This window comes from Equus asinus, chromosome 3 (genome assembly GCF_041296235.1).
Source record: "Equus asinus isolate D_3611 breed Donkey chromosome 3, EquAss-T2T_v2, whole genome shotgun sequence".
Taxonomy (NCBI): domain Eukaryota; kingdom Metazoa; phylum Chordata; class Mammalia; order Perissodactyla; family Equidae; genus Equus; species Equus asinus.
Window position 1 is genome coordinate 130,578,092 of NC_091792.1, and position 14,621 is coordinate 130,592,712.

At 34.6% G+C, this 14,621-nt stretch overlaps 1 protein-coding gene and 1 long non-coding RNA gene across 5 annotated transcripts in view; one reads left to right on the forward strand and one right to left on the reverse strand.

Moving 5' to 3' along the window:
* The window catches only part of LOC139044876 (uncharacterized), a 63,390-nt gene that overhangs the window by 41,314 nt on the left and 7,455 nt on the right, over positions 1-14,621 (forward strand). The window lies entirely within an intron of this gene.
* The window catches only part of KLHL5 (kelch like family member 5), a 75,351-nt gene that overhangs the window by 28,060 nt on the left and 32,670 nt on the right, over positions 1-14,621 (reverse strand). For all 4 annotated transcript variants that reach the window (XM_044767698.2, XM_070506027.1, XM_070506028.1 and 1 more), the window contains 4 exons: positions 13,744-13,926; positions 10,709-10,845; positions 9,968-10,164; positions 5,223-5,435 (listed from right to left, as the gene is read on the reverse strand). In XM_044767698.2, the coding sequence (XP_044623633.2) occupies positions 5,223-5,435; positions 9,968-10,164; positions 10,709-10,845; positions 13,744-13,886 (690 nt within the window). In that variant the 5' untranslated portion in view covers positions 13,887-13,926. The remainder of the gene's footprint in view (positions 1-5,222; positions 5,436-9,967; positions 10,165-10,708; positions 10,846-13,743; positions 13,927-14,621) is intronic.

A 14,621-nucleotide genomic window follows, 5' to 3' on the forward strand; every position in this document is an offset into this window, starting at 1 on the left:
AAATATTCATGTTTTGATAATGGAAGAAAAAGAAGAGTCTCTAACAAAAGTCACTGAAAAAGTTTGTGACATTTGGAAACCAAGAACAGCATGCCAAAGGCAAGAAAGCTAAATTAAGACATAAGTCTCAGGATCTATGCCAGAGTGTAAATTCTGGTATTAATTATTCCATATTTTTTCTATGTGCACAAAATATAGTTAGTTATACTTGCTATAGAAACCATTAATGAATATGCATTGAGTTGGCTCATTTAGATTAATCTTAATGTTTATATTACTACTGTTATATATAATTACTTTAGTTTTTTCCAAATAAAAATAAATGTGAAAAAAATTGTAGAAAGTAAAGTCTTGGGAGACAATAGTTACTGCAATTTGAAGTAAAATATATTTCTTATCATGTTGACAGTCTCTATAATTTATGAATAAATGGGATTAATTATATTTAAGTAGAGAGATGAAAGTAATAAAAGAAAACATGAAGCCATTAATTCAAGTATCAGATTAATCAAATGGAAAGTACCAGATATAATTTGGAAAATCATTCAAAAGGCACTGAAAGAAGTACAAAATACAGACTCTTGTATACTCTGCATTTTAAGTGAATACTATGTGTCTTCTCTGCCATAAAAAAGGGAAAATTATTAAAATGAAAGCATTTAGAAAATAGAAGAAACATTTTCAATTTGTAAATTTTTATCTTCACTCACATACTTGTTCACCATATGACTATTTCTCTAAAGCTGTACCCCCAAATACGACTTAAAGGAAAAAGCACAATGTGAATGATTTATGAATTCTATAGGCTTTAAAAAATGTTTTAGTATCAAAAACTTGTAAGTTAAAAGAATGCTAAAGGTAAATCCTGACTCTTTTAATATTTATTACCTTTAGTAGAAAACAATAACGAGGATTGAGAACAGAATAGTGAAGACCAAGATACTTGTAACACAGGCTAACCGTTAGTGACATTAAAAATTTAGGTGTCAAAATCTTTTAAATAATGTATATATGTCCTGCTATTTCTATCCACATTGTTTAATATTTGATCAAATGGAAAAATTTGGAATGCTTTCAAAGGTAAAATAAAATGACCACAAATACTTGCCTTCTGGATTATTCAGAGTTTAAAAAAAAAAAGCTACACTAAAATGATCATTTGGTAGAGTATTACAATTATATATATTATTTCCTACATTTTAAGGATCTACTGTGGGAGACACTACAATAAAATTACCATATGGAAGTTGAACCTCTTCTAGTTAGGCTAACTAGAATGTTTCATATTAACAGAGTAGGGTAAAACCTCACTGAGAAAGGAACTAGTTCACAAAAGTAAATTCTCTAGGTAATTGGACCCATTCGCAATTTTTAATATTACTCATTTATAATTTGACAATTAAATAATTATATTTTCAGGGGCTGGCCCCGTGGCCGAGTGGTTAAGTTCGCGCGCTCCGCTGCAGGCGGCCCAGTGTTTCGTTGGTTCGAATCCTGGGCGCGGACATGGCACTGCTCATCAGACCACGCTGCGGCAGCGTCCCACATGCCACAACTAGAAGAACCCACAACGAAGAATACACAACTATGTACCGGGGGGCTTTGGGGAGAAAAAGGAAAAAATAAAATCTTTAAAAAAAAAAAAATAAATAATTATATTTTCCTATCTTAAAATTTTTTTTAATTGAGATAAAATTGACATATACTAGCTTCAGGTGTACAACATAATGATTCGATATATGTATATATTGTGAAATGATCACCACAATAAGTCTACTTAACATCCAACACCACATAGCTACAATTTTTTTCTTGCAATGAGAACTTTTAAGATCTACTCTCCTCTCAACCTTCAAATATACAATACAGTGCTATCAACTATAGCCACCATGCTGTGCATTACATCCCCAGGACTTATTTATTTTATAACTGGTTGTATCTTTTGAACCCCTTCACCCATTTCACCCACCCTGAAGCCCCCTTATCCTATTTTTTAAAATAAAACATTCAGAATACAATCCAATATTTTCTTGATGATTTTGGAGTCTACCTCAAAACTTTGTCACTGGGTAACTCTAATTCTGCAAACTTGTCCTTCACTTTTTAGCAAGGAAAAAAACCCCTGTAGTATCTCTAAATGTTGCAACAGTGCAACAGAGTATTATCATTGTAGAAAAGAAAAAAGAGAAAAAATTGCTCAGAGTGACGAAGCAAATAGTTTAAATTATACAGGGCAATGTGGCTTCCATCACCGCTACTCATCGGGCTAAGGCAGTGGTTCTCAAACTTGGTGTGCATCAGATCTGCCTGAGGGCTTAATAAAATATAACTTGCTAGGCTCCACCCCCAGAGTTTCAGACTCAGTAGGTGTAGAGTGGGGTCTAATAAGATTCATTTTGAACAACTGAAGTGGTGCTAATCCTACAATTGGGGATCACACTTTGAGAAACACTGGACTAATCGAGTGGATTTTCTGTCCTTATCTTATTTGTCTTCTCTGTAGCATCTGACGATGTTAAAATTCCTCCATCTTAAACTTGAAGTCTCTTTTTAACACCACTCCAATTATTTAGGTAGGTTTGGGAACTACCACTAAATATTAGTATTTCTGGGGTTCTACTCCTAGGGCTCTTGTGTTCTCTTTAGCCAATGTCATTCTCTTCCTTTTGGCTTCAACAATCTAAATAAGTAGTTTTTGAAACTTCCTAGTCTCTAAGAGGATTAAAGGTGTCAAGAAGCTCTGGGAACATGATTCTTCCACTTCATTCCCCAACCTCAAAATCAGCTCTTCATCTGTATTCTCTGTCTTAACTGACAGAACCTTCATTAACCTAGGTGCACAAGTTAGGATCATCCTGGACCCCTCTTTTTTTACCCTCACCATTCAAATGGTCATTAAGCTGTACCAATTCTACCTCCCAAATAGTCCCTGAGCCTGGTAATTTCTCTACCTCCACTGCCGGAGATTGCCTAATTCAGTTGCCTGAATCCAATAGCCTTCCTAATGGGTTTCTACTTTGACGCCTCCAATCCATTCTCTACAAGGCAGTTGTATAATCTTTCTAAAATAAAATAATAATTGTCATCCCCTCTTTAAAATCCTTTAGTGTTTCCTCACTGTGTTTAGAATAAAATGCAAACTCCTTGGCATGAGTAGAATTCTTCATGATCCATCTGTTTTCCTCTCAGACCTCATCTCTCAACACTGCCCTTTTATGTCTGCACTCTAGTCATGCAAGCTATCTTCAGATTCCAGAACATGATATATTTGCTCACGATTCTATAACTAGGTACAATCTCCTATCTCTCCTAGGATATCGTCTCCCTGCTTGGGGTAGCTAACCCATGATGCAGATCGAGTGACACTTCAGAAAGTTCTCCTCAATCTCCTATCTCTCCTAGGATATCGTCTCCCTGCTTGGGGTAGCTAACCCATGATGCAGATCGAGTGACACTTCAGAAAGTTCTCCTCACTTCCCCATCATCAGTTTGGGTGGGCTACTCTAACTATTTTCATAATGCCATGTTCAGATATCTATCACAGCCTTCATCTCATTTTATTGTAATCACTGATTTATTTTGTAATCTCTCTCTTCCTCCACTTGATATTCTTCCCCTCACCTAGCGATTTTATACATAATAAGAGGCAGGATGGTTCAGTGGAAAAGGCATAGGACTTTACTTGGGTTCAAGTCCTACCTCTGTCTTTTATTAGCTCTATGATGCTTGCTAAGAAGCAAAGCCGAATAAAACTATGACGCAGAAGGACAGGAATTCATGCAATCACTTTGTGATTTTGAACGTATGGTTTTACTTTTGAAGTCTGCTTCATTCGTACAACAGGTGTTAGACTAAATGATCTCCAAAATGCCTTTTGATTCTAGGACCTTATGGCTATGATTATCAGCAGTATCCCAGATAACAGAAAATCTAAAGGTCTCTGAGAGTCATGCAAATATAGTATCATAAATATTCGAAACTGCAGGACTGAAGTAAACTGTCAGGTTACTTAATTGCACAGATTATTTTCAAAGTCCACTGGAATTTTTCAGATTTTATTTTCTTTCACCTAGAAAAGGATAAGAAAAAAATTCTGCTAGATATCAGTAAAAATATAACTCTCTTTTAAAATCTGATTTCAGGAGAAATACTGTATAATGTTATTTTTCCTGAATTGTTCTCAGTTCACGCAGTTTCACTCCCATGAACTCCTACAACATTCTACCTCTGAAGAGGGAGGTCTTTCTTATAAAGCATCGGCACTGATTTTTGTCTCTGGAAGGTAGAGAGCAAACAGTAACTTTCACTCACAATACCTGGAAAGAATACATAATCCTCAAGATAAATACAAATAAAATAAAATTTATGGCACTTTAAACAACAACAAAAAAGTCTGACCTTGAGCAGTAACAGTTCATTCTTTCCCTGCTTTCAAGGCCTCTTTCTCCATTCAAGGCCTCAAGATAAGCAGCAAAGTAGGCAGAAGAAATTTTTGTATATTCCAGTCAAAATTGTAAAAAGAGGAAACTATACATGTAAATATGTTATGAGTGATTGCCCTGAGTACAGCAAGTAGATATCTCTCAATTCTAAAATAATGATAAGAATCATGCCATTATTATTTATAGCATATTTTATTTCACAGAATTGTTTTCTGATCTTCATAATAATACTGTGAGATAGTCAGAGAGGATGTTATCTCCACTTGACAGATGAAGAAACTGAGGTGTGTGAACATGCCAAGCCACAGAGTTTTAAAATGTCAGAGCTGAAACTATTATCATGTCTTATTAATTTATATATCACCCAAATCCAGCATTTAGTGGATACTTAGTAAACATGTGACAAATGAATTAATCTAAATTTTCTGGTTCCTAGAGTCCAATAATCTTTTTATTAGTAGTTTTACTAATTCTCTTCTAATTGCTAGGACAGGTTTGTATCTGAGTCAAATAAAACTACTCACACCAAATCAACAATGCTACTTAATTGTGCAATTTAGGTAGCCAGACCTCCTGGGATGAAAACATAAGCAGAATTTTTTTAGTTCGCTATCTTTTCACCTACACATTTCATAGGAATATATGTAAAATTACCTAATTGGATAGAATACTCAAAGGAAAAAAAGCTATAGGCAAGTACATATTAATATAATTAGCATAAAGTGAATACTCAAATGTTGCAACTATGATATAGGTTTTAAATAATCAAAAATAGTTTACCTGTGGTGCAAGAAGAGGTAGCCTAATATAAGCCAAAAGTTTACTGAGATCTTTCCGTCTTTGTTCCAAATCATGACGGACCCAGGTAAGAAGGGCATTCAATATTGTCTCTTCATTAGGAATGTTCATGTCATCACTGGCCAAGAGCTTTGCAATTTCACTGGCTGGTAATAATACAAATTCTTGATTTCGAATGACTTCCATGAAATGCTCCTAGAGGGAAAAAAATAGCTTATAAACAATATTGTTCCTTTTGGCCATCACAATTTATTTCAAAGAAACTAAAAGTTTTTTTAATTAGATGCCAAAACAGTTTATACTTTAGGCCTTTCTTACAATGTGTTACTGCTTGCTAGGGAAAAAAAACAGTAGAAAATAACCTTTAAACTACAATTATGTTGTTAAACTTTTTATTTCTATATAAGTAAAATTAAAGTGTGATATCATTTATTACATTTTTAAACTGGACCTGGGACTTGTAGGTATTGCTTGCCCAAGTTAGGGAATAGTGTTGACAAGTCTTTCAAAGGAAGATAGAAAAAGTGAATTAGACACCGAGATGTATGATACTCTAACATCAGAAGTTAGTTTAGATGTGTGGTTGCAGAAGAATTTGACCAACAGTGGAGCCAAATACCTGGGTGAGCCATGAAGTTATTTCTCTTACCCAGAAATGGCCTCCAGGTTGGCTAGATTTCCCAAAACCATTTTGGACCAAAGAAGTCTTCTCAGACTCTTCCTGGGAAGAGAACACGTCCTTAGGCCTATCCTAGAACCAAACTGGTCTTTAAAAGGGTTTAATGTTATCTATAAGATCACCCAGGATTCAAGTCCATTTCGAAAACTTTAATCTCTTCTAATATGATTTGCATGCAAAGTTCTTTAGGTCTCATAGGAAAAAGAGCCAAAGCAAAAGTGTTGACCCATGCACTGGGACTCCAGGAGCTTAGACTGAAGATGACTCAGTCCTGGCCACATACTAGAATCAGGTCCCTTATAATTTTAAATGGGAGAGAGAAATGCCCTTAAGATGTGACATAATAACCTTTAGTAGGCTATCACGCTAAACAATCTGAAGAGAAAGTAAACTTACTTTCTGGTGTGCAAGGTTACAAGTCTTAATGCAGGCATTGTTTACATAGTTATAATATAAATGCAAATGCTAGACATACTGTCCCTTACTGTCTTTCTTACACTTCCTAATGTGCTATGGCTGTCTCAGCATACAGAATTTTAGTAAAATAGCTAAGGCTGTTTAAATTAGAGCTAGAGATAAGGACTATTAATAATTATCTTCCATATTAAAATGAGAATTATATTTTCCATATAGTCTGCAGTAACTTAAGTTAGGTACTGATCTAAAATATATCTTGGATTGATATTTCTTTTTGCAGAAATTCTTAAGAGGAAAACCATACATGAATAATTAACTAAATTCAATTGCTTCAATTCATCATAATTTGTTAAAGATGTCACAATGAATCTATTTTAAATGACTGATTATCATTTTCGGGAATATATTTTAATAAAACCCCAATGTGGGAATGGCTTGGAGCAAACTTTTCTACTCAGTTGTATACTGACATTATAAAATGATCTGATAACACATAACAAGAACTAAAAAAATGTTGAAGCTCTCAACCTAGCTATCCCACTAGTAGTTTAATCCTTATAAATAATTCATAAAAGGGAAAAAAAAGCAGATGCTTCTCTGTATTATTATTTATAATGATAAAAAATGAGAAATAGTAAAAAATGAGAATTATAGGGGGTTGTAACTCAATGGACTATTAAGCAGACATTAAAAATTTCAAGGACAGAGGCTAGCCTGGTCAGGTAGTGGTTAAGTTTGTGTGCTCTGCTCTGGTGGCCTGGGCTTTGCCGGTTCGGATCCTGGGCATGGACCTATACGCTGCTCATTAAGCCATGCTGTGGTAGCATCCCACATACAAAATAGAGGAAGATTGGCATGGATGTTAGCTCAGCAACAATCTTCCTCACAGGAAAACATATATATATTATTAAAAAAATTTTCAACGACAAAGATCAAATAGATACATGGAAAGATATTTATTATATAACATTAGGTGAGATTCAGAAGAAATCAAAATTATATATATATCTAATTGCTCAAAGGTATAGTGTATAGTATTATCAACACAGTCACAACACTGATGTAACTATCGCCAGACTTTTAAATGTTATTAATTGCATTTCACCAATGAGAAAAGGACTATTAAATAAATATTCATTTGATTAATTGTTTATTTGTTGATATATCTATTTCAGAACAATGCCCATTCCATTCTAGTAATAATTGTAGTAAAATTCTAGTAAGAATAATTCATATTAAGTGAAAACCAAATTTTTCAACAACTTATGGAAATACTACTGAACTCAAGGTTGAACACAAAGTGCCTTCCAAAAGTATTAATTTGGTTTTGAAGCATGTATTGTAGCAGAATTCAATGTTTTTATAAGTTTTCTAATCAAGAAACAAAATTAAAAAATTTTAAATTAAATGTTTATGTATTTTTGATAAACCCAAAAAGACATTAAATATTTGTAATGACATAACCAGTCTTAGACTCTTGTAGAGGTTAAATGACTTCCTCCAGGTCACATTCAGTGGCAGTCAAAACAAGAACAAGAGTTTCCAGACTTCGGGATTACACGAAGGACCCCCTCATCCTTTCCTATTTGTATTCATGCAGGATGAGCAAACATCCCAAGTACATGCGCCATTTAGTGACTGTGACAATTGAATTCACTGTGTGGCGTTATGCTTACTTCATATTTTAAATCCATTTTATGATACAAACAGCTATCGTGCTACCAAACACTTCCTAGCATTATGGCCTGTCCCCCTTTGGAATAGTTCTTAAGCAAATGAAATTACTGAGGGATTTATCTAAATCAAAGATTGAACTTTGCTATACATTTTCATTCAGTTCCCATAGCAACAATTCAAATCACACAATCTGCCTGTAAACTACTTATTGTTATTAGAATTCAATTTCGTGTCTCTGTTGAAACTGAATAATGTCAAATAATGGCCTTGAGAAGAAAAAAAAAAAACTACCACAACTAATTGGCTATGAAAATAGCTTTAAAAACATTAAGCTAATTTAATTTATGTCTAAGCCTTAATGCAGCAATTGTGCCCTTACTGTAAACACTAAGAGTGACCTAACTGCATACAAATATTTTCATGGGAATAAAACTCCTTCCTAGGAAAGAGATATTACTTAAATTATGAACTGATTACCAAGGGGAAAAAAATCCAGCTTTATTTTACTTATATTCATCTTATTCCAAAAGGTAGTTGAACTTGAGGTTAAAATGAGAAATCTACAAGGAAGGATAAAGACAGGGGGAAAAAGTCCTTTCAAAGAACTTAATTTAAAAGATGCTAATCTAGTACCACGCTGGGTCTGTACAGTATTGCCCTGTCATACAATGTCCATTTTATCACTTGAAGCACTTTGACCATCATAAACAAACATTTCTGAGGAGTGATTACACTACAGGGAGAAAAACAAATCATAAAGGCTCTGCTTTTGTATGAGTGCTTTTGTTCACTCACATAAATCCCTCCTGTGTTGAACAGAGTAACCTCTATGATGATGGTGACAATGATGATATCATTTATTGACTGGGTATACTACGTGTCAATCACTGTTCTAAAGTGCTAAACTTCTAGCTCATTTAGTCCTCACATCAAGCTCGTGAAATAGGTAGAATTAATCTTCCCAATAGTTGTAAACATTTATTCTTATAATTTTTCCAAATCTCTATTTCTCTAGTGAAAGATTCCTAAAGAACTTATCAATCCCTTCGCAGACAAACAAACTCAATGGAAGGTTGGGGGGTGGAGGAGAGGTAGACAAAAAAAATCTCCTAAATGTTGATAAAATTAGTAATATGGGTAACTGTATGCGTGTATGTGAATGTTCACACTCCTTTTTCTCTTAGAAGCTGTATTCCTAATTGAAGTATTTAAAGCAATAGTCTTCAGTCATGGCCCATCTGTAATGTAGCAAGATGGTCACTCCTTAAAAATCCACACACACTCTCCCTTTCCTGAATCCCTCTACTATTAAGACTGTGGAGGCTGGTCCTAACAATATGCCTTCAACATGCCCTTATGTTCTTGCTGTCTAGATCAATCTGATCCATTATCCTTCAGGATTCTGAATCAGAACCCCCTCTGCAATTTATTTTGAGAACATAATTCACCATAACTAATAAAATATTGTTCTACATAGCTAAAAACACTTCTTACATAAACTCAAATTTATCCTTAATAAAAAAACCCTCCCTTTCATCCTCCTATCTTCTGTACTAGTACTGTACCAATACGCTACAATCATGATTATCAATTTCCATCAGTGATTATGCGGACAACTCTGAAATTCATCCAGGTGCAACAAACAAAATGTTTGGGGGAAATCCTGCTTTAAAAAGCAGCAGATCTGCAAATTGTGACCGGAACAGTCCTAGGCCACCGCTCTGCTTCTTAGTGACTATAATTGCTTTAAGGCTTGACTCATATATGCAGAAGAAATACTACTTGGTGTTTTTCCCTCATAACTCAGTGACAATATGACACACAAGACAGCAAGCCTGAACCTCAAGACATGTGAAAATAGCATGCCATGGGAAAATAGCAACATGTAGATAAGCCGCAACAATAAGGAAGAAGGAAAGAGCATATGCCTTCATGCTTTTCAAAAAATACATACCATAGTATAATTGTGAGCCACTTTATGCAAATCTGTACAACCTTGGGCATCAGCAAAAGAACGGATTCCAAGACAGTTGGATGGGTGAAGCTGTTTCATTAAAAACTTACAGCATGCTTCCACAACCTGTGAAAGCTGAAGAAGGCAGGCTGTAGACAACAGGCACTCAATATTATCTTCTTTTAATTCAAGGCGGCCTTAATGAGAAAAAGAAATTCCATTAACTATGAAATTATATTAATCTTAGTTTATAAAATAATTGGTGTTAACAGTAGTAATTCTAAATAAGAGCTCATTACACGTGTTCCAGACCTAGATGATTTAAAGACATTCTAAAAAGAAAAAAAAAAGTACTAAGTATGAAAAAAATATTAACTTTTTGTGACTTCTACTAACATAAAATACTAATAACTTATTTTCAGAATCTTTAAAGAATGCCTTAATTAGTAACATATCTTATACAGAACTTTCAAATTTTAAATGCAATAATTTTAAAACATTATACAATTCCTCTAGTTATTATATTAACATTTAAAATATCATTCAAAACCTTAATTATGATAATGATTTTAAAGGTCATAATATAGAGATTTTAACCTATATAGGTATCACCAGGGGTGGTGATTACAATAACAGAATTAACTATTAGCTGAGGCAGGCTTTATTAAAAGGAGAAATCTGAAATCTAATAACATAACATAAATCTAAGAGGTTTCAAATTTACATTTTCAGATTTATTACCTGTATATGCATACTGAATCAAGGACCATAGTGAATTCGGTTCTACACCTTCCATTTTTATTTCTTCTTGTCTTGCTTCCCTGACATCATTAGTAAACATGGCAGCAAAATAATCTGAGACAGAGGAGAGCACCAATCTGAGAGCATATTAGAAGGAAAAAAAATCAATGACCACATTAAAGTTGATGTTGATTAATAAATGCTGCTGCTTCTCTCTCTCTGTCTCTCTCTCTCTTTTTTTTAGCTTCGTCACCCATAGAAAGTACATGGTACTGGGAAACGCATTTTAAGTTTGACAAATTGCTTTATGCTCTAGTTCCTTCCTTTGAATAATAAATTACCATTACTGAAAATTTTCTGCTGAGGTAAATGATTTACCCATTCACCACTCAAGTACCACTTTATAAGACCGAGAAAAAAAGCTACAAGCCCACAGCATTAAACTGATTATATTTAAAAAAGGAAAAAAATGTAAAAGTTATTTTCTGTTTATCACTTTTCTTTTTTTTTTTTTTGGTGAGGAAGATCAGCCCTGAGCTAACATCTGTTGCCAATCTTCCTCTTTTTGCATGAGGAAGATTGTTGCTGAGCTAACATCTGTGCCAATCTTCCTCTACTTTGTATGTGGGATGCTGTCATAGCATGGTTTGATGAGCAGTGTGTAGATCTGTGCCCAAGATCCAAACCCGTGAACTCTGGGCCACTGAAGTGGAGCATGCAAACTTAACCACTACGCCACCGGTGGGTTAGCCCCATATTTTCTGTTTATTACTTTTGAAAATAACAAGTTATTTTTAAAAGTTTAATTGTAGAAGTAGTGAATATATGGGAGATATTTGAGAATGGTTTTAGCAGTTATTTTTAATTTTCATAATTTTTTATTATAATATATTATCATGTTTGCATTTTGTTATAAAATTATGTTTTTGTGATCACACTATAATATTTAGTTACAATAATACACGATTATATATTAGCTATGACTCTGTCCAGATTTTGATAGTCACATACAAACAAAAATAGGTTATAAATATATATATTTTTTGAAACATGCATTTTTCATTTGATAATATATCTTGAAGATATTTCCATGTCAGCACACTTATATAGATTTACTTCATTCATTTTTTTAAAAGAAAGAGAAATTAGGATTCAGACAATAGTCGAAGCTCCCTCTCTCGTTCCATTCTCCTCCCTCCCCAGGAGTGCTTGCTGAGTCCTAAGGTTTGCCAAATTGCTCTCCAAAGTGACGTGCCAATTTAGGCCCCACCAGCACTGCATAAGAGTTAACAGTACCCGACAATATTGTTAAAATTTTTGGCCATCTGCAACATGTTAAATGGTATCTCATTGTTGTTTTAATTTTCATTCACCTGGTAGTTGGTGAGGATGAATATCTTTTCAAACGTTTATTGCCATTCAGCTTTCTTCTCCTGAGAACTGCCTGTTCATTCATTTATTCACTCAACAAATATTAACGTGCACCTAATAAGTACTGGATTCTGTTGTAGATACTTGAGATATACTGGTGTAAAAAACAGTCAAAAGATCCCTTCTCTCACGGAGTCTTACATTCTAGAGTGAAGGGAGACAGACAATGCACAGCACAAGAAAATTCTATAGTACATTAAAAAGTGGTAAGTGCCATGGGGAAAAAAGCAGGGTAAGGGCAAATGGGGTGTGAGGGGAGGGTTTAAATAGGTGGTCTCACCGGAAGGTGACATGTGGGCAAAGACTTGAAGGAGGTGGAATTAGTCCTACAGGTATCTGGGAACAGCATTTGGGCAGAAGGAGCAGCCAATGCAAAAACCCAAAGGCAGGAGCAGCATGCCTGGCACATACAAGGAATGACAAGAGGGTCTGTGTGGCTCAAGAAGAGTGAGCAAGGAGAGCAGTAGGACAGAATGTGAAAGAGGTAATGGCAGGCTGGATCACACAGGCCACTGTGAGGACTGGGGCTTTCCCACTCAGTGGCATGTGGAGTCACTGAAAAGCTTGATGAGAGGAGTGCCTGGATGTGAGTTCTATTTTAAAGGATCCTTTGGGCAGCTGTGTAGAAAACAGAATGTAGGGGAAAAGAGGGAAAGCAGGGAGACAGGTTAGGAGCTGCTTGCACTGGCAACCTAAGTGAGACGGTAATGGCTTGCATAAGTATGGCAGGTAAAGTAAGTAATTCTGTTTTAGAAATACAGAATTGGAGAGGCCTCTAAGAAATTCAGGTTGAAATATCTTTTCTAACAAACCCATGCTCATAGGCAGACTTTTTGTCATAGTATATAGTGGCATCTCAATAAATGCATGCTGACTGAGTCACTGAAAACTATAAGACCAAGCCCATTCTTCCTGATTTTACTTCCGCTTTGGAGGGTTTAACAAAACCTTTGGGAGAGAGTGTTAATTAGGTTTGAAAGGCATAAAAAAACCTTTGGGATCATAATGGTGATTAACATTGAATAATTGAATATGGAATTATTAGAAGAAAAATAATGAATTGTTCTTTATTAAACAGCTCTCTTTTCCTTTTCTTACTTCAAGAAATAATATTTCATTTATGTTAATGGCTTTTGTTTCCTAGCACCAGCACTTTTCATGTTTCCTGGAGGTCAGCAAACAGAGTCCAGGATAGATATGCCTATTTTAAAACTCTTAACAGTTTTGCCACTCCATTCCACCAGCTTTTTTGCTTCTAAATACTCACAGCTCTAATTTCCACTAAGTTTATTTAAAGTTCTCTAATCGGCAGAATTAGGCGGGGTGAAAGCTGCTTATAGTAACTGAAATCTATACCAAACAATGCTGACTGATCTGAGGCGAGTGTTTGTTTTTGTGCTTCTCCAGAGGGCAAGTGACACTTTTGGGGTCATTGAATGTGTAATAATTACCTACACACTGTTTTCTTTGCAAAAATTCCATGAAATATCCCCCTTCCCCAAAACATTCCATCCTAACAGTCAGTTGGAATGAGTTACCTCAACATACATAACTAAATTATCAAGGAAATATTTCACACATAGAGATACTTAGAAAACAATTACCTATGAGCAGGAATTCTGCGATCACCAGCAACTAGAATTACATCACACAACTGTTTATGTCTCAAATAGTTTTCCATCTTTTTAAATGTTTGCTCAGCATGATTAAGGGCCTGGAAAAATTCATCTGATGAACATGGCTCCATAGTATGGCAGGATGACAATGTCTGACTACTGTTGGAAGTCCTGAAAAGAAAGAGAACACACATTTTGAAATATCACTGTCACATTAAAAAGATCTTTCCTATCAAGTCTCTCAAAGCCTTCAAATGAAATAGAAGTAATCAATGCTACCAGTCAATATTAATGTATAATCATTCATCATTTTTGCCTTTTAAAATCAATGATGGCGCAGATCATATGTGCATCTTGCAAACATTGTGAGTGAATGTGACATCTGTTAGTTAAGAGCTACACAGATTCTTTGTAATATATGTGTTTGAAGTCTCTTCTCTGGTCAATACAACATCTCTGCTGAAAAAGAGCCAAACTATATTCATATTGATAGCCATATCTCCTAACATTATATTTAAGGGTATAAGAGAACATTTTTTGAAGGCAGGAGGTAATTAAACTATTTTGGAGATATAAATCCAAGGCCTCCTTTAGTTAAAAATGGGGTATGTTCCACAGTTCACTTATAAGATAACTGTTCAGAATACACAATATATTGTCATAAAAACAGTGTTATAAATAATTCATTTGATTCTCTGGCCAATCTTTAAAAGCTCAGGTAACCTATAGCTTATATCACAGGTTAAAGGAATTTGATAGCCTAATTCAGTTATCTAAAAATTTTTTGAAATTTCCAAATTATTTGAAGAACACGAGTTCTAGGTTTTCATATGCTTTATGATGCAAATGGTGAAAAAGTGAAAAGA